The 18557-nt window shown below is 43.1% G+C and overlaps 2 protein-coding genes across 2 annotated transcripts; one reads left to right on the top strand and one right to left on the bottom strand.

The window, feature by feature from the left end:
• The first annotated feature begins 801 nt into the window (after positions 1–801).
• On the top strand, positions 802–4755 carry fev (FEV transcription factor, ETS family member). Its single transcript, XM_019880966.1, has 3 exons — positions 802–1999; positions 2418–2489; positions 3950–4755. The coding sequence occupies exons 1-3, from the start codon at positions 1951–1953 to the stop codon at positions 4522–4524; spliced, it is 696 nt and encodes a 231-aa protein (XP_019736525.1). The 5' UTR covers positions 802–1950; the 3' UTR covers positions 4525–4755.
• A 6211-nt stretch (positions 4756–10966) lies between these two features.
• cdk5r2b (cyclin dependent kinase 5, regulatory subunit 2b (p39)) lies at positions 10967–14875 on the bottom strand. The gene has a single exon (XM_019880953.1). It carries the CDS (start codon positions 14198–14200, stop codon positions 13355–13357), a length of 846 nt encoding a protein of 281 aa, XP_019736512.1. The 5' UTR covers positions 14201–14875; the 3' UTR covers positions 10967–13354.
• Positions 14876–18557: the final 3682 nt, after the last annotated feature.

The following is an 18557-nucleotide window of genomic DNA, read 5'->3' as shown; positions in this document are numbered from 1 at the left end:
TTAAAAAAAACACGTTTGAAAACCCCCCACATATTTGTGGATCTGGAAAAAAAAAAAACAAAACGTGAAAATATTTCCATTTTATCACGTTAAAATGTGATGATAGATTTGACATCCGGTTCACGTGACTGACCGATCGAGATACGCAACGACGGATGATAGGCTATCGCGTTAAAACGTGATCTTCGCCATTTTAAAATACGATAAGTTCCATGCTAAAATGTGACAATTACTCCAGTTTAGTGTCATTTTTTTTCACCTTAAAATGTGATGTTTGACTTCCGGTTCACGTTTTTTATGATGCTATAATAAAATGATATACAGCACATGATCAATTTCATGTTGAAAATGAGAAATTATCACATTTTAACGAGAACATTTCCTAATTTTAACATGAAATTGATCGCGTTTTGTGAAATCATTGTATCTCATCATTTTAAAACCAGTTGTGGTAAATCGACTCCCTCTTGTGGTAAGCAATAGAATCGTTAATTGAACTGATCAAACTGCATGTTGTTTCAACAGTTCGAAATTTAAAAAAAATCCAGCCCAACGCATGTTTTTTGTGTACATTTCAGGTGTATTTTACTTTCAAATCCAATAGATTAGATTTTATTTTGTAATTGAATCTAAAGAAGCAGGTGCATTTCAGAAGCCGTTTTATAATAATTTGGTATTGTTCTTTATCTTGTTTTCACTTTTGCTTTGTTTTTTTAGAACCAGTTTGTTAGTTTGTAATTGTTTTAATTTTTCTGTAAGTGCTTTTTTAAGTTTAATTTTTATTGGTTTTAGTATTAGTTTTAGTTTTTTTAAAATGATGGAGTATTTGTTCAGTGCAAGATTTTAAAAAAGTATTCTGTAATAAAGTAAACCACAACTCTCAAACGACTGTTTCGTTTCCCTCTCCCCAATACCAAAATAAAAAACAAACCCCAAAAGCTGATATTGATTACAAAAAGGATAACAAAGGATAATTTCGCTTCGATTACAGTGAATTTTACTTAGGTACATGCACAATTTTTTGTTATTTTCAAAGCATTTTTGATGATATTTTATTTCATTCGGGAATTTTTTTCTAATTATCTTGCTTGTTTTCGTGAACTCCAATAACCTTGCTTGGAATCATCATGTGCAATACACTTGAATTGAATCATATTACGTCGATTTTTTTTCGTATTTAATCACAGTGTTAATGTTCCATAAGCGTTACAATGACTTACAATAAGACACTTTTAATGTTCTTTTTTTCCTGGTGAACAGGCCTATGTATTTCAATGGTGCTCAGCATTTTTGATTAGATTTATTGATTTCTTTTTTTCGCCCATCGAACAAATAGAATAATGTGAATTTAGAGGGATGCTGCACCCTTTTTTTCAATGCCTTTGTCCATCCCTCCCATTTGTGCTTTTTCTTTTTTTTTTTTTTTTGGCACGCAGCATCAGGTTTGCAGCGTCCGTGTTGTCCGACGTCCATTCGAGCGTGCTCGTCAAGGTAAAGCCTGTCCGAAGTGCAGTCTTGTCTGTTTGCAGAGAGCAAAAGAGGCGGAAAATCAAGCAAGACGTGAACTGGTTTCCATGTCAAACACTTCAATTCACCATAGAAACTCAGATCTTAACGCGGCGACTTTATTAAACTGTGATGGCGGATTGATAAGGGCCCAATTTCTATCGCCCTTGCTCGCGTTTTTTTTTTTTTTATTGTGGGCGCCAAGGCGGTCTGACAGAGGTAAATTGCTCTTTTAATTAAAGCAATGCAGCAGAGGAAATTGCTGTCTGAATATTGTCTCCGAGATGGGGGCGCCCGCTGACAGTTGCCTGGAAACTTCAATCTGTCCACTCGCGTTTATTCCAGATCCCAGTTATGAGATAAAGTTTAATAAAAAATCCCCCCGTTTTCCTCCGCCTGCAGCAAGCAAATGAAAGCCAAGCCTTTTGTGCACAAGTGAGCACAATGAGAAGGGAGAGCGGAGGAAAGCTCGTGTTCAACATGTTCCTCTCAGGTGCGTCGCTTTGGGCCCTAAACGGGAGTTGTTTTTCTTTTTTTTGAATACAGAAGCGTCGGGGCGGGCGACGTTTTCCATCCGTTGCGCGGCTTTCCGCTCCCGCGAGCTGTGGGTCGCCTTCTTTTCAATCTGCGAGCTCGTGCGCTCTTTTGTCGGAAATCGGAAATCCGTCTTCCTGGACGCGTTTCCTGGCTCCTCCGAGGAGCCGGACCCGCCCGGACCAGCGCCACCAAGACCTCACTGAGCACCACCGGCAGCACTTTCGTCACACGAAGCGAATTCTCGCACGATGACGACGTTTCGTTAGGACAGACTTTTTGGGTTTTCTTGTGTCTGTCGCGAACGCGGAAATCCGTCAGCTTGAAGTGATTTCTTGGAATTGACTTTTAGTTTTTTTCCCCTTTTCCGATTTCAGATCCGACAGAAAATCTGTTGAAAGACAACAAAGGAGCATCCTGGGGTCCGATCAATACCGGAGCACAAAAAGGTGAGGACCCTTTCAAATACGATACCAACATAAATAGATGATACCGTCGCCTCTATCAAAAAATATATCAACAAATGGATTTTATTTCGTGAAGCTCAGCAGGTCTTCGCCATTTTTCTACATCGTCACACTTGAACATGCGGAATGCTTTGCATTTCTGTGTTCTCTTTCATTTTGTGTGTTCGCAGGCTGAGATTTGTCAAATCATTATTTTCACGGAGAGAGAATAAAAAAAGAAATTTCTATTTTGGACTTTCAGAAAACAATCCCGAGAATAACGCCAGGCGCACAAAAGGCAATGATGTTTAAGGGGATGAAAAATAAGTTCATATTTGGAGCTGATCATATTTTCCATATGGAAAAAAATAAAATACAGTTATGATAAAAAACTATCGATGAATAATTGCTTCCGATATTTTAGGTAATAAAATACAATGCAATAAAAATAGAAAAATGTTAAGATCAATGAAGACAGTTGATTTGTTGTGATTTCATTTCAGAAAAGGTGGCAGAAAATACAACGGCAGAAATGAAAATGAACAAGAACAAATATTTTAATTGAATTCCAAGAATAGAAAGTTATTTCACACATCTAACTCAAGGCCAAATAAAATCCAATGAGGCTTTTGTCTTTTTTCCCCAAAATAATTCACCCAGAAAAAAAGGACAACATTTAAAAGGAAAAATAAAAACAATTTCATAAGAATAAGAAAAACAGCAAAAATAATTGTACTTTTAGACTAAGGATAACAAACACCTATGTGATTAAATAAAATGCAATCTGGCAAATCCTTCATGAATTGATGAAACCGGCACAGCCAGTCTGTCGTATAATAGAAAATATAATTTATAATGTTTTGATAGGACCATCATCATTTAGACGTTATTTTTGTAGTAATAATAATGACATGATTAATTCATCATCATTTTCATTTACTTCAGTTGTATTTCTCATCATCATTATTGATTTTAACATATTTCTGTTCGCATAATCATTATGATCATCACCTTCATCAGATATCATCGTCATCAATTTTAACGTTATTTCTACATCATCATCATCCTTTTTTTGTTATATTCGTTATCCTCATTATTAATTTGAATGTTATTTCTCGTATCATAAGTATTGCTATTATCATTATTGCTCATAATAATAACAACTTCCTCCTCATCATCATCAATTTTAACGTCATTTCTGTTTTCATTATCATCGCCGTCAACGATTTTGAACGTTATTTCTGTTTTCATTATTCTAGCTATTGTTGTCCTTTTTATCATGATCATCATCATCATCATCGTCGTCGTCGTCGTCGTAATCATTCCTCTATTGTTATGATAACTCCCATTATTATTTTTTACCGCTACGACGAATTTGCAGACGAGTTGCTGTATTTTATTGTCTTGATTTCCGGACGCTGACCATTCACGCGGCCTCAACCGCTTCCGCCAACGTCTCGCAGGCAGCGGCCAGATCCAGCTGTGGCAGTTCCTGCTGGAGCTGCTCTCGGACAGCAGCAACGTGTCGTGCATCGCGTGGGAGGGCACCAACGGCGAGTTCAAGCTGATCGACCCGGACGAGGTGGCGCGGCGCTGGGGCGAGCGCAAGAGCAAGCCCAACATGAACTACGACAAGCTCAGTCGGGCGCTGCGCTACTATTACGACAAGAACATCATGACCAAAGTGCACGGCAAGCGCTACGCCTACAAGTTCGACTTCCACGGCCTGGCGCAAGTGTGCCAGCCCTCTTCCACCGAGCAGGCTCTCTACAAGTTCCAGGGCAACTTCTCGCCCATCCCCTTCTCGGGCATCTCCAAACTCAACCTGCATGTGGCGCCCGCCGTCGGCCCGTCTGGTTTCTCCTACTGGGCCGGCTCGCCGTCGGCCGCCGCCCTCTATCACCACCACCACCATCCCCATCACCACGGCGCCAACCTGCAGCCCCCCGGCCCCTTCGCCACCGTGTCGCCGAGCCACATCGGCTGCGGCGTGAACGGCATGAACACGCTGAGCAACATTAATAATCCCTACAATTGACTGACTGACGTCTTGGCGCAGGTGACGTCACGGAGAGGAAGGATCGCGCGTCGCAGTCGCTTCCGGGGTGCGAGCGTGACGTGTGCGGCGCTGGTTCACACGCGCACACAAAAATAAGCGATCTCTCCAAGAACCGCCAAGAGACCTGCGGTTGTGTCAAACATAACCCAATTATGGGGCAAGGGGGGGACCGACCGCTACTTGGGTCAATTTGAATGTTTTTGTGCAAAATTTAAAAAAGGTTGTTTTGGATAACATTTGTCAAATTGACCCAAGTGCTCTATATTTTTCTTTGACCGAGCAAATTTAAGGGTATATAACTGCGGTCTTTTGCCTCTTATTTAATTATTTTAAGTGACGTCTGTTATTGCCGACGTCACAATTTCAACAGGTCATCAGGTAAGTTGATCACCTCGCTCTTACTTCTAAATGACTGAACATTCCAAATACCGCAACATCAAAAATCGGCAACATTTCGTTGTTGGCAACTTTCCACCACGGATAAACCAAGCTACCAGTGCAGCCCTGGCTCGCTGTCAGTTTGCTTCCAGTGGACATTATAAGAACGTTTCATGCCGTGAGGGGGCGCGGCCTTGGTCTGGGATATTCAAATCTTGCTTGCAGCTTGGAAACAGTAGACTCCACTTTGAATTAACAGATAGAACAATCAGTTCCAAAATATAGGAATGAAAATGTAGATCCACCTTCAAAGTTCGGTAAAACTGAACAGTACTTAACGAATGTACTTTCTAGTAAAAAAATGAGTTGCCTCAAAAAATAGGAAGCACATTAGGGTTATGATTAAGGTGTCAAATCCCAAAATGTACTTTTTGTGCATTTCTGACCAGAAAAAAATAAAATAAAACATTGCTTTCCTTGTTGAGTGTTATGCCTGATTCATTTCTGACTTATTTTTGTGCGGGGAAAATTCTGAAATTGAGCGAGAAAATGCTAAACTCGGTTGGAAATGACTCTTTCGCGAGTCAAGCACTTCATGGCGTTCTCCAAATTCTGATCAATTTGTTCAGTGCTACACACGCTTGAGATAATAATTAGACGTGCCCTTTTAAATACTGTATTTAAACCAAATAAAAAAAAAACCTGAAAAAAGATGTGAATGGATTACACAAATATTAATTACTCGGGAAATTCCTGAAGGATTCACCCATCTCACCAGTGGGGATTGTTTGTTTGAAATAGACTATAAAGTGGTCTGGAAGGAAAATAAAATGTTATTTTTCTTGTTGTTTCATAAATGTATGTGCTTATTTTTCAGCGTCAATGAAATGCAACCGAAAGACGGCTCGACATTAGTAGAGCTTTGGCGCCATCATGCGGCCAATACTCGACAGCGAACGCCTCGCGTATTTCATCGTACAGGGGGTGCTCGATTTACGACGCAGTAACGTTCCCACTAAGGCTACGTCACTCGAATTTGTACTCAAACGTTTCTCGGCAACACATAATGACAAACACCAAGTATGGCTAAGAACTAAGCGTGCCGTCTTGAACTGCGTGGCCCTTCTTAACTTGAGAAACGTCGTACGTCTTGACAATGGAGGAACTCCTCGATGTTTACTGTATTGCCGTTTGGTCGTGTAAATAGTGCAAATGCAGTATAAAATAATATTGGAGTAATATTATAAATCAAATCATCTTTTTATTTTACTTTTACTTCACTTTTACTTTGACTTTTATTAGCATAAAAGTAGCATCAACAAGTTACTTCTCTCATTTTTCGTCATTACAAAACTATTTTTTGTGTGACAAAATAATGTTTTATTTATTTTTTGAACATTTTAAATATTTTTACATGTGTTACTCTTTTTCTTTTTCTTTTTTTTGCTTGCTCCACTGGCAAAGCATTGACGAGCATTTGCAATGACCACCTTGCAACCAGCTGGCGGCGCTGTCTCTTCATCACCAGAAATTGTCTTACGTAACAGGGTGCACACAGGATAGATATGCAGCCTCGATGCATTTGCAAATTACAGATTAACCCCAAAATGTCCGCAGTGCTCACGTGACACTTGCGGTATGATGATACAACACACACACACACACACACACACACACACACACACACACACACACACACACACACACACACACACACGCACACACACACACACACAATGAAACGACTCCAATGTCACTTCAAAGTAGTGCTTCCAGGTTGACTATAGCTTGAGTTAATAATAGCAAAATGATCCTTATTGCCAGGCTCCACCACGCATGCCGCTAATCTCACCTCAACTGTTGCTGCTAAGCAACTCTCCTCATCAGTAACCTTGCATAACACTTGGTGGGTGTTTTCCTTCCTGAGCCGCAGGAAGAAGAGTGTGAGCTCTCAAGGCAGGGAGACATAAGAAAACACAGCAGAAGAAATATGGAGGGGAAAAAAAAAATGACATTATCACTGACCTTTCCCTCAGAACAAAGTCTTTACGATTTTTCTGGCTGGCCAAAATTGGGCGGCCTGCTTTTGCACAAAATTGCAAACTATCATGGCAAGCCACTTCATGATCAGGTCGACAAAGCTCAGATTGCACCCCTTTGTGAAAAAAACTGTGAGTCCCAAGCACTGTGCCGTGAGAGCTCATCAAGGGTGCTTTGGGAAATGCATCTTTGGATGCCAACAACATACAGTGACAAGCAGAAGAGTTAAAAAAAAAAAAAAAAACAGTTCCATTTGATGGCAGCTGCCGCAATCAAGCTGTTACCATTCCAACGACAGAACACGTCATCAATGTCAGCTTTGTGTACAATTAAAAAGGCCCATATTTCACATGGAGTGTGTCACTTAGCGAATGAAGAAGATCATCATCCAAACTTTTTGTGACATTTTTGCTCGATTGTGTCCGTGAGATTTTTCTCATGAGGGATTGGTGTGTTGGGAGACACTGCCCTTATTGGCCAGATCAAGAAGTGTCCTCATGTGGTGAGATATTCTTAAAGTCACTTATAGGCCATCGTTTTGCATCATTGTTGAGAAAACTCTTCGGCCTACAAGTCGTTTGAAAATCAATCAGTTTGACTTTACCGCATGAATTCACACTATTGTGGCCTATAAAATAACATTTTAGGGAAAAGCTCAGCAAATCACCCCTACACTTTGCAAAAACGTGGTACAGCCCTCGTTGATTTAGCTACAAAAGGCTTTGCTTTGGCTCATTAACAGTTTGCCAGTTGGACCTGCAGTGGAAACTCAGCCCTTCCAAAAAAAAAGGGTCCCGGTAAGCTCTACGTAGCCATTCATTCATACCTTGATTTGTACCAACGGTGGCTTGACATGCCAGTGCTGATTACTGTATGATGTATGTATGTGAGGAAATACATTTCATCTGTGCTGTATGTTGCACATGGAGCACATTTGACAATAAAGTTGACTTTGAACTTGAACAAAGTGATTAATAGCTTCCAGAAACAAGCAGTTAGCAGTGCCCCACTTAGCACTGCTTGGCTTAGCACATTTGCACAGAGTCTTTCTTTGTCGGACTTTCTTTACAATTGCCCGGTTTGTCTTATTTTTGAAGTTGTTCGATAATGTGTCTTACGAGTCATTTTGCGTTTACACTCGTCAGTTGCCAAAGAAGCCAACAGTTAGCCTAGCCTCTTTGAAATGTTTATCTGTTGCACTTTCTTCTTTGTTTTCTGTCAGTTTGGATTCCTATTTGGGGCCATGCTGCCTCTCACTGGCGGGCTTTGGTACTACGACACATTTGTCTTCAATTGTATTTTTCCGCCGTCTCTGTTGGTGATTAAAAATAGCAGTGCTTCCCCCATAGTCCATTTATGAGATAACCTGTCATAAAATGTACATGTTTAAATCTTTCCATGCCAGACATAAAAAAAGAGAAATTCTTTGGTACCAGCTACTAGAGAGCATTAGGACTGATCTCAAAGAGGAATACATGCTGGCCTACAATGCGGCGTGAGCACGCAATGACTCACTTCTGACCTTGATCTTTCAATTGTCATTTTTCCATTCACATTTTCGCCCAGTGACTGATTACTGATTGTGATTCACATATTACGTGAAAGGGAAACCAGGTCTCTGTGTGCCAGCGTCAAATGGACTCGGATGCTCTGTGGGCTTTGTGTCAAGTTAACTCTGCAGTCAATGAGTCACTCGCCCATCTGGAGAGAATGCTAACTAATTAGAACCGCACACCGAGACGCTACTGAAATAGACTTGTGAACACGAGGGAGTGAGATGGAGAGTTTGCGAGAGAGAGAAAAGAGCGCGAGAAAAACCCTCAAGTGATAAAACAAAGAAGAGTATGCTTGTACATCTGGGCCAAGCTCCAGGCTAGGGAAGACACATTTTGGTGCAGTACGAGAGCAAATGTAGCAAGTGTCCCAAATGGGATGAATATGAAAGCCTCTGACTTGCTGAACAAAATCCATGGCCGGATTTAGGCTCTTACACAACAATCAGTGAATGAATCGGGATGCAGATTGATGCGCTGCGAAATGATTCATCGGTGAATTAAAGGAAAAGGACACCAAAGGACACTTTGTAGGCGTGCGGCTGAATAAAAGAAATTGTTGCGTAACATCTATGTCTCGATTCAAATGAGTCGGACGTTGTATCGTGCACAATGTGGCAGTCGACGAAAAAAATTTCAGAGTGAAATATAAACGAAGTTGCTCGGATAAGTCTCCGTTCGTCTCAGTGCTCTCAAACAAACGGGTCAACACCGCGGTAATCGTGTTGAAGAGCTTAGCGGGCAAGACGGCAAAATAGAAATAATCCCATTGAGGTGTCCGCTTACTTTGTTTACGTTTGTTGTTTATTTTTTGTGACGTGGGACATTTAGCCTCACAGGAATTGGACATATAAATACCGAGCATGCGGCTTTTCCTTCCTTTAATATCTCCCCCGTGAACGTCACAATCACTTCCTTGTTTTTGCTGATTTTGCTACCAAAATTGTGTGTGTCCTTAAATACACACTGGAAACACATTCCAAAATGTGTGTTTTCACTTTCAGTTATATGGAGAGTAAATGTCCATCTATTTTTTTTTTTTTCTTCTCGAAGTATTGGTAGCGGTGAAAATGATACTAGTGGTAGTACATTTGGTAGCGTGAATTGTAATACACTGTAAAAAAAGAAAATAAAAAACAAATGGAGTGAACTTTGTGTTGTGGTTTTTACAGTGCAGGTAGCAATGGAAGGAAAGGTGGTCGTGGGACAAGTGGAGTCGTAGTACTGGAGGCTACTAGTACTGTAGTGGTAGTCATAGTGGTGGCTGTAGTGCTAGTGGTGCTGGTGGAAGTAGTAGTAGTGACAGCAGTAGTGCTAAGAGTAGTGGTAGTGGATTTAGTAGTGGTTGTGGTGGTGGTCGTAGTTGTATTAGTAGTTGGGGTGGTGCTCGGGCTGAGCAAATAAATGAATGAATTGTTCGGCTAAGTGGTGGTAATAGTCGTACTGGTGGTTGAACAAATGGTGGGAGTAGTGGAAGAAAATGGCATCAGTGATATAGTCGGAGTGATAATTAGGGCCGGCTGATTTTATTGGTTGATACTAGCCCTTTACAAATTGAAAATGTAATGGTTTTTTTTTGCCCCTTATTTTTGGCGCGGCTCGGGGTTGCGCACAGGACCAACTTGCTCTCGGCTCTGAGCTGCTCACACTTTGTCCGGCTCTCATTCACATCTCGCCGTTGCTATAGAGACGCAGCAGAATGAGAAGAAGAATGCAGCGAGTGAGCGGGCGGGCGGACGGGCAGACAGACAGACCGTCAGACACCGACCAGGGTTGAATGCTAATAGTGGAGTCAGCCTCTTACATAAGAGTGCTGCAGGATCTGCAATGAAGTCACAGAACCAAGGCGAGAACTGGCAGCCTTCAAGAAATATTCACCACACGCAGTCACATCCCGGATTCAGAGATTGCAGAATTTCTATGAAAGGGACACTGAGAAACTGGAACATTTCCTTGTTCTACTTTCTCTTTTTTTTTTTTTGGTCGTCGCGGCTTCCATTTTGCTCTGTAAATAGAAACCACAGGTCCCCGTGAACAGAAAATGTGTGAGAGAAAGAGGGAGTGAGTGAGAGTTTTGAGACTGCAGCAGAATGTAGCCAATCAAATGAAGGAAGTCTCCGGGCCGGCCCACACGGACGAGATGGCTTCATTCAGACAAATCCTTTCACATGAGCAACTTCGGGACTGCCTCACATTCCTCTCACAGGATTTTGCGAATGAAACCGGTTTTCCTCACAGGCGAAATGCTCTCGCGACAACTGAAAGTCTCTCAGACGTAACAGAAATGCACACAAACACAACCGTAACGATCAAGTGACCCGAGCGGCATCCATTTTGAAGACTCAAAGTATAGATGCCGATGGTTGCCCGCCTTCGTATGTGTGCCCCGCAAGTGGACTCGCGACCAGTCCAGGGTGTACGCCGCCACAAAAAAACAAAAATGCGAGAGGCAGTCTTTGAAAGGATTTATTTCACCCTGGTCACCAAAAAACAATAACTGCACTGCATTGACTGTATAAACATGTCGCGCGAGATGCGGTTGACTACCGAGCGTGTATCACGCCGGCCAAGCTAACACGCGAATGAACACGTTTCCAGTCAGATTGGAAAATGTGCTGTACAAAATGCCGAGTTCACAGGTGCTCGTCCTTCATCCGTAGCTGCAAATGTAATAAATTAAGGGCAAACTATCCAGCGCCCCCCGGAGGAATATTTGGTACATGACCACGAATCGTGCGCAAAACATCCAACGTTTGTTCACGGCTGTGCAAAACGTAGCAGCACGACATTCCACTTGGAGCGATGGCGTCACAACACGACATCATACAAACCATGATGAGCATAATACACAACTAATGTTGCCTAGCTACTCTTTGTTGTCCACGTGTAGCGTCGCTTTCAGAGGCGTGTGATCATGTCGTTCAGAAACTGACACCGATGTGCAAATGACACAATAGTCAATACTCACATTCACTATTTACATATTGTCAGTCTGCAAAAAAAAAAAAAAAGCGAACATAAACGGAAAACATTCCTGCGTGTTTTCGTTGCGCTTGGCCCACAAAGAACGTAAAATATGAACGATGTAAACAATACCGTAGCAGGCAAAGACAATGAAACCGTTGGCACGTATGAGATTGTCCAAGTGATTTCTTGGAAAACAACAATAATACATTCCACCCAATACAGTGATGCCTTAAAATTTGACCTTAACAATTTTTTTCCAAATCCTTGAATGTTTTTTTTTTTGTGTGTGTCTCTGACTGCTTGAGATAACACGCAAAAATTTGACAGTGCTCTTCAAGCTGCCACCACTAGATGGAGACAGTAAAACTCACGACATTTGGACACCCAACAATTCAAGTTGATATCGTTGCAGTGGAGCGACAGTGCAGTTGGTGGCGCTAATGCACCAGTTTGCACTGGTTTGCCAACTGCGAATAAACCACACCGAAGAATGCTGACGGACGAAACATTCGAGCTGCAGCCGTGTTCTGTGCTGGCATCTTCCGCGTTTGCAGGTTAAAGGAAAGCAAATCTGGTGACCTTTACATTCATTTGGGTGCGGAAAGATGATTGTGAGATCAGAGTGCCGTCATGGTACAAATTAAACTTGTATCTCAAGGCACCACTGCAAAGACAATCAACCGCAATATAAAACCGACAGCTGGAATTTGGATGAAATCCTCCCCTTCAATAGCCATGCAAACAGTTTGGCTGTTTCACATCTTAAAATTGTATTTTAAAATCCAAAAGGAAATATCTATGTGTTTTGATCTCCAGGCAGGGACCCCCCGCCTCCCCGCAAAAAGCATTTTGTGCTAAAGTTTGGGTTGAAGTTCGCAATGACTGTATTGTGGCGATAAATACGATGGTGCCTTGAGATACAAGTAACCTGATTTACGATTTTTTTTTCAAGGTGTGAGCAGTCATTCGGCTATTTAAATAATTTTTTTTTGCTTTGACTTGCAAGTGGAAACGTGTCTGGTGTCAGTGAACTGAACTCACGTGCTTTCACCTAGTTTAATGCTAACACTTAATGGAAAAATATCACTGCAGACTGACGCTTGGCATCGACGGCCGCACTGCTATGACACTGTAAGCAACGGATGTTTGAACACCAATGGTGCAGCAACGCACGCAAATAGACAATATCACAATACACAAGGGCACATATTCTTTATCCTCTGCGAAAAATGACTGACAGCATCCACGTGACTCGCAGTGGTTTGGAGAAGATTTTTCATCATTTGTCTATGCAGCTGTGTCATGCTGCCCCTTGTGGCCAAGTTGTGGACACACTAGAAGGATACGCAATGAATTGGTCAGAATTGATGTTTTTTTAAAAATGGTTTTGTTATTTACAGGAAGCTGGAAGAGGTTAATTCTGTTTTTATTCAGAAAGATGATTTGAGACGCAATGATTTTGACTTAGGAGCGTTTTGACGGAACGAATTAAGCTTGTATCTCAAGGCACCACTCTAGCAGTGAATGTGTGTGGAGGGCGTGGGGGTGCAGAGGTCAGCACCTTGGAGAGCTCAGCCCGTGCGCTTAACAGCAATCATCTATTCTGGTCCTCGAGCACTCTGCGCCAGAAAGCCGTCTAATTATGAATAAAATTAGCATTTAGATGTGTTCATAATTTAACAAAAGAAAAAAGGGGGGGGGACAATGCACCATTGATGGCATGCATGAGTAGTTAATTCTCCTGCTGTCTAAACACACACTAATGCCGCATTCGCGATATCCAGCCTTTCGGATTGGCCGTTACATTCAAAGCCGCCCTTCTGTGATTTTTTTTCCCCCTATTTTCGTATTTGCGTCGGCCTGCACGAGCGTCAGCGGTCCAGGTTGGCCTCGCCGCAGTCCCGCTGGCTCTTGAGCTCCTGGAAGACCTCGGTGAAAAAGTGCGGGTCCGCGTTGAGCCGCAGCATTTTGCCGCTGAGCCGCTCGATGATGCCCAGCGAGGTCTCCCAGAACACGTCCTTGTTGGCCTCGATCATGAAGGGCTTGAGCGGGTAGGAGATCTCGTTGCCCATGTAGGAGTAGGCCAGGTACAAGCAGGTCTGGAAGGCGCCCTGCAGCTCGGCCGCGCTGGCCACCCTCTCGTCCAGGGTGGCCTCGCACAGCAGGTAGACGAAGACCACGTTGGCCGGCGTGATGAAGCCTTGGTCCTGCCAGCCTTGCAGCAGCAGAGTCCGGTCGATGTTGCGGAACCACAGGATCACCTCGCCGCTGTTTAACTCCTTCAGCTTGTAGCAGCGGCGGCACACGAAGTCGCCCAAGCAGCGCAGCAGCTCCCCGGTGGAAGCCTGGATCACGATCCGCCGCGGGGACACCGCGGACGGGCTGCTGCTGCCTTGCTTCTGCACCGCAGGCGGCTTGTTGTTGTGGTTCTGAGTGGGCACCGTGGGTACCGGCACCGGGATGGGGGCTCGCTGCTTACGCTCCTCGATTTGATGGCTCTTCCGGATGTTGTCGCTGTTGCGCTGGGCCACCTGAGCGCACGGCGGGTTCGGGTTGGGGGTCACCTTCTTGGCGCTCTTCTTAGCCGAGCTGGCCACGAGCTTCTTCCACGACAGCGACACGAACATGGAGGGCCGCTTGAGGCTCTTGTCGCCTTTGTCGTCGACGGCGTCGATCGCCTTCTTGGTGGCGGGGGAGATGGAGAGCACGGTGCCCATCGCTGCGGAGGAGAGAGCCGCGGTGGTGACGGCGAGGGATGTTTCCGCTGCGGCGTGTGGGGGGGGGGAGGTGCTGCTGCTGCTGCTGCTGCGGCTGGTGGCGTTTACAATCGCGGAGAGGCTGCGTGGAAGAGTCACGACGACGTGATGGAATCCATGAACACACTCGACGTCGGTTCCGAAGCGACGGATAGCCCGCTTGAGAACGAAGACTGCATCCGATGCGCGCGCACACCGCGATTAGGCTCCTGTTCGCACGCACCCGGCTCTCGCAGCCTCTTGATTGACGTGGCGGGCAGCCAATCGGAGAGCCTCCTGACTGATCCAATCAGCCGGTGCACTCAAGTGCAGCGACTGCTAGCCTACATCGGCGTGACCTGCACTCGTTTAGCTCCTGTTCTATTTTTGCCTTGAGACTCATTACCTGACTATTTGGGGCCCCCCTTTCCCATAACAGGACGACTAAAGAAGGATAATGATGCATACAAACACACCGGTTAAATTGCCTGGAGTAAATAAACAAATAAAACAGTGATGACTATACACTTTGGGGGAAAAAAATAAAGGTGCTTTGGAGTCTTTATGTTGCACTACTACTGTGGTTCATTCCTGTTAATTTCTCTCTTATTTTTGAAAAGTTGGCTAATTGATGGTTCTCGACCCACTAATAAATAGTACCCAGTGACCAATGGCCAGTGACTTCATTCGGTGCGCATAAGTGCTGAAAGCACAAACCAAAAGGCTTTTCGAAACCGAACAGCTGCAAACATTCCAATGCAAAGCAAAGAGAACTAAAGTAGCTTATTAAAATGACAAAAAGAATTCACGCGGACAACATTTAAACACTTGTGCCAATAAAAGATTTAAAGGCATTTAAAAGCAAAGGAACATTTTTAAAATTGCAGTGCTAATCGATGGCATAGCGAAATTGATTTAAGAAATGCTTAAATAACCTTCATCAAAAAATGTTAAAAAGAAAGGAAAAAAAAAGCAACCTTTCAAACCCGGATTTAAAAGCATTCATACTTTGAGACGACTTCACTTCTGCTGGCAACTTATCCCATTTGTGTGCAGCACAACAGCTCAATATCACTTCACCATGTTTGCTTTAAAACTTGGTCTCCACTCAGTGAGTTTGGAGACCTCTGAGCCCGACTGAGTTTATATTCACTTAGCATTTCCTGTAATGTATTCAGGACACAAACCATTCAGTGATTTGGTTACCAGTAACAGATTCTTAAAAAACAAAAACAAAAAAAAAAAACAATTCTACTGCAGCGGAGTAGTATGCAGTTGTCCCTATTTTTAATTCTGACCACGTTAATTGTTTTCTGTAATTCTCTCAGGGCATGCCTTTCAGTCGAAATCTTGAATGGTTCCCTCCAATCGGGATTCCGTGTAGCCGGCCGTCTTTAATCCGACATGCAGATTACAGTCCGAGTGGATGCGTGTCTCAGGGAATTCCATGGCCGATCCAATTAGTTTGGGAAGAACTGCCACCTCGCTGCCGACTTACGTAGGCCACTGAATGACACTTTCCATTCAGATAAACTGAAAATAGACACAACGGCTAAAGCGGAGTTCCATTTGCGTTCATGAACAAATCAAACGAGCCGTGCGAGGGAAGGGGTGGATGAAGACAAAATTCTATGCAGTCAAAACAGCGGTGACCAGATGATAATAAAATCATTTTGAGGAGCTATATTCTTTTTTTTTGACTCATCATATTGAACATTTTACACGAGTTCCTGATATGTAAGATGATTTCAATGGAATACGTTTCCACTGACATCACGACCATCATGTTGTCTTTCTTCGGTGGAGGCTGAAATTGTAGTTAATTGCATGCATTTTTATTTTGTATTTTTGTTATTGTCATCGAGAATGCTGTTAAGAATAAAATGTCCACTCTGTCAAAAATCAATGTCAGTGGATATTAAAAAAATAAATACATTAAAAAAAATCTGATTTTCAAATGTTAAGTGAACGTCCAGCATGTGGTCATGAAATGCTAACGTGACTCCAAAAAATGTCCACCCTGTCATTGTTCACCTCGTCTGCAAGCTCACACATTTTGCTGTTTGCATGTGGGAGCTTGACCAATCTGCATTTCCAACAGCATCATAATGACTTACTCCCAATGAATGTGAAGTCCAATGGAAGTTCTCAACTTTTTTGAGCGAGCAGAGCAAGTTTCAAGGGCACATTTCTGGTGACGCATACCGTCTACGCGTTTGGCATGCACGCGAGGAAGCCGAAGTGACATCTGTATGCCTTTTTATTTCGTTGTGACATCATTTGATCTCGAACTGTCCAATGAAGTCAAAAGTCAGATCGAAGATGTTTGCGGAGAAAAGGTGGTAGGATGTGTTCTTACAGATGTTCAAAACTTCCCTCCTGCATTTTGCCTTCACTTTTGGAACAAGCGTCGTCCACTTGAGTTGGGACACCAAAGCCAAATGAGAAGCGCGTTCCCCGAGCTTGCCGTTTGTTCCGCACCGGAGTTCGGATGTTAAAAGTCAGACTCTTTGGTGCAGATGGTGAAGCCACGTCCATATTTGTGACCTATAAGTGGATGCAATCACCCTCCATCTGGATATTGATACGTTCTTATTCAGGTGGGAAAACAGGGCTACTTTCTTCACCTTTGACTTCACGTTGGACGAAAACCGCTTGGGGTCGTATATCAATTCAATCTGCTTGACTTTGGACATGGTCGAAAGGTTGTCGACTTTGTTCTTGACATTGGAGGCAAAGTGCCTCGGTTTGAATGCGTCCCACAGGCTGTACATTGGAGCCAGCGTCTTTGGATCGCACGTTTATGAAGTGAGCTTCCTGCACTTTGGATATTCATGCAAATGCCATCAATTTGGCTTCTGGCGCCGATTTAATGAATTGATAAATCAAGCTCTCTAAAAATGCTTTTCAAGGCTTTCTGTCAAAGCTCAGCTTGTTTGGGCCAGTCGGTGACATCACGGCTGCATAGTCGGTGACATCATTACCAGTTTGAATACTGGACTCTAATGGTCATTTAAACTTAGTAACAAACAGTGATGAGCGGAGTCGTCAAAAATAGGGCTCAAGTAAGAGGGTTGTTACTTGAGAATAATATGACTCAAGTCAAAGGAAAAAGTAGTGCTCGAAAAAATCAAGTATTCAGTGAAAAAAAAGACTCCACTACTGTGTAATTGGTGAGTCATTTCTTATTTCTGTAATCGAAGAATGGATAAAATATGAAATTCAACTTCAGGTGTGCAATATCAGGTTAAAAATTTATGAATTTATGAAATGGCACAAATCAAGGCAAATTCAGCTACGAGCCCTGTAAAGTAAAAAAAAAAACCCGAAACAAAACGGAACAATACGCTCACTAATCAAAGTGACCTCGGACTCGCAATGCAAACCCAGAAAACGGATGAGCCGTGACATTCGCAATGCGAGCCTGAAGGCACTTTGATGTCAATATCTGCTGTCAAAAAATGGAGGAATCACACAAAACGGCTGCGTTCAAATTCACAGGGTCAGTCGTCCGAAGCCCGCGTTTCCGTCCGCATGGCATCACTTCCGGCGCGACTCGAACGCCCGAGGTGTCCAAATTCACCCCGGTTTATGCAGTCCGCAGAGGCTGCATGAGAACGAGCCTTTGAAGGTGTCAAAAGCCCCAGCCTGCGAATTATCTCTCGATTTTGGAAACCATGTGCGATTGAGTCGTGCCTGAAGTGATGTCATGTGGGCTAAAAAGCTGCCTTCGAAGGATGCAGCATGTGAATTGGATGAAAACAGATTAAAGTCTGCGCAGCGCTTTTCGTACGACTCAAAGATACTTGGGACAGCTCGCAAACTGAGCTAATCATCATCTCTGAGCACCCTTTTTAAATAAAATAGAAGCAATTAAACACCTTTAGGGAGTGTAAAAGGCAAAAGCAGAAGATGGCCCATAAATTCACACAAGACTGTTTGATTGGGCCACACGTGTGTGTTTCCCGATCAATCACACACACACACACACACACACACCAACCCGGGAACAGAGGAGAGACGAGTCTTTCATCGCAGTCAAACAAAAGACGACAGGGATGTGACCGCGCCTAATGTAGCACGGAATTGAAGTATCAAGGTGGCCTATTGAAACAGCAGATTTCAAAAGGTGGAGAGTAAGTATGATGTCATTCACGCTTATTTGTTCATTGGGAAATGGTAACAAACGTTTTAGGAAGCTTGGGGTAGAACAATCAGTCCAGAACCCATTTTTTGTCTGATTCAACTTGCCAGCACATGAGAGGTAATCACGAAATCTAAGTCACACTTCCAAATATATTTCATATCGTTTCATCTTGATTTTGTTTCAATTAGTTTT

The sequence above is a fragment of the Hippocampus comes genome, unplaced genomic scaffold (assembly GCF_001891065.2).
Source record: "Hippocampus comes isolate QL1 unplaced genomic scaffold, H_comes_QL1_v1.1 scaffold214, whole genome shotgun sequence".
NCBI lineage: Eukaryota > Metazoa > Chordata > Actinopteri > Syngnathiformes > Syngnathidae > Hippocampus > Hippocampus comes.
The sequence above is the reverse complement of the archived record's forward strand: the minus strand, read 5'-3'. Positions and strand labels throughout refer to the sequence as shown.

Bases quoted from the DNA above. Each gene is read 5' to 3' on its own strand.
- fev (XM_019880966.1), top strand. From the start codon at position 1,951: ATGAGAAGGGAGAGCGGAGGAAAGCTCGTGTTCAACATGTTCCTCTCA. The intron at 2,000-2,417 runs GTGCGTCGCTTT...TTCCGATTTCAG, and splicing joins GTTCAACATGTTCCTCTCAG to ATCCGACAGAAAATCTGTTG. The intron at 2,490-3,949 runs GTGAGGACCCTT...AACGTCTCGCAG, and splicing joins CAATACCGGAGCACAAAAAG to GCAGCGGCCAGATCCAGCTG.
- cdk5r2b (XM_019880953.1), bottom strand. From the start codon at position 14,200: ATGGGCACCGTGCTCTCCATCTCCCCCGCCACCAAGAAGGCGATCGAC.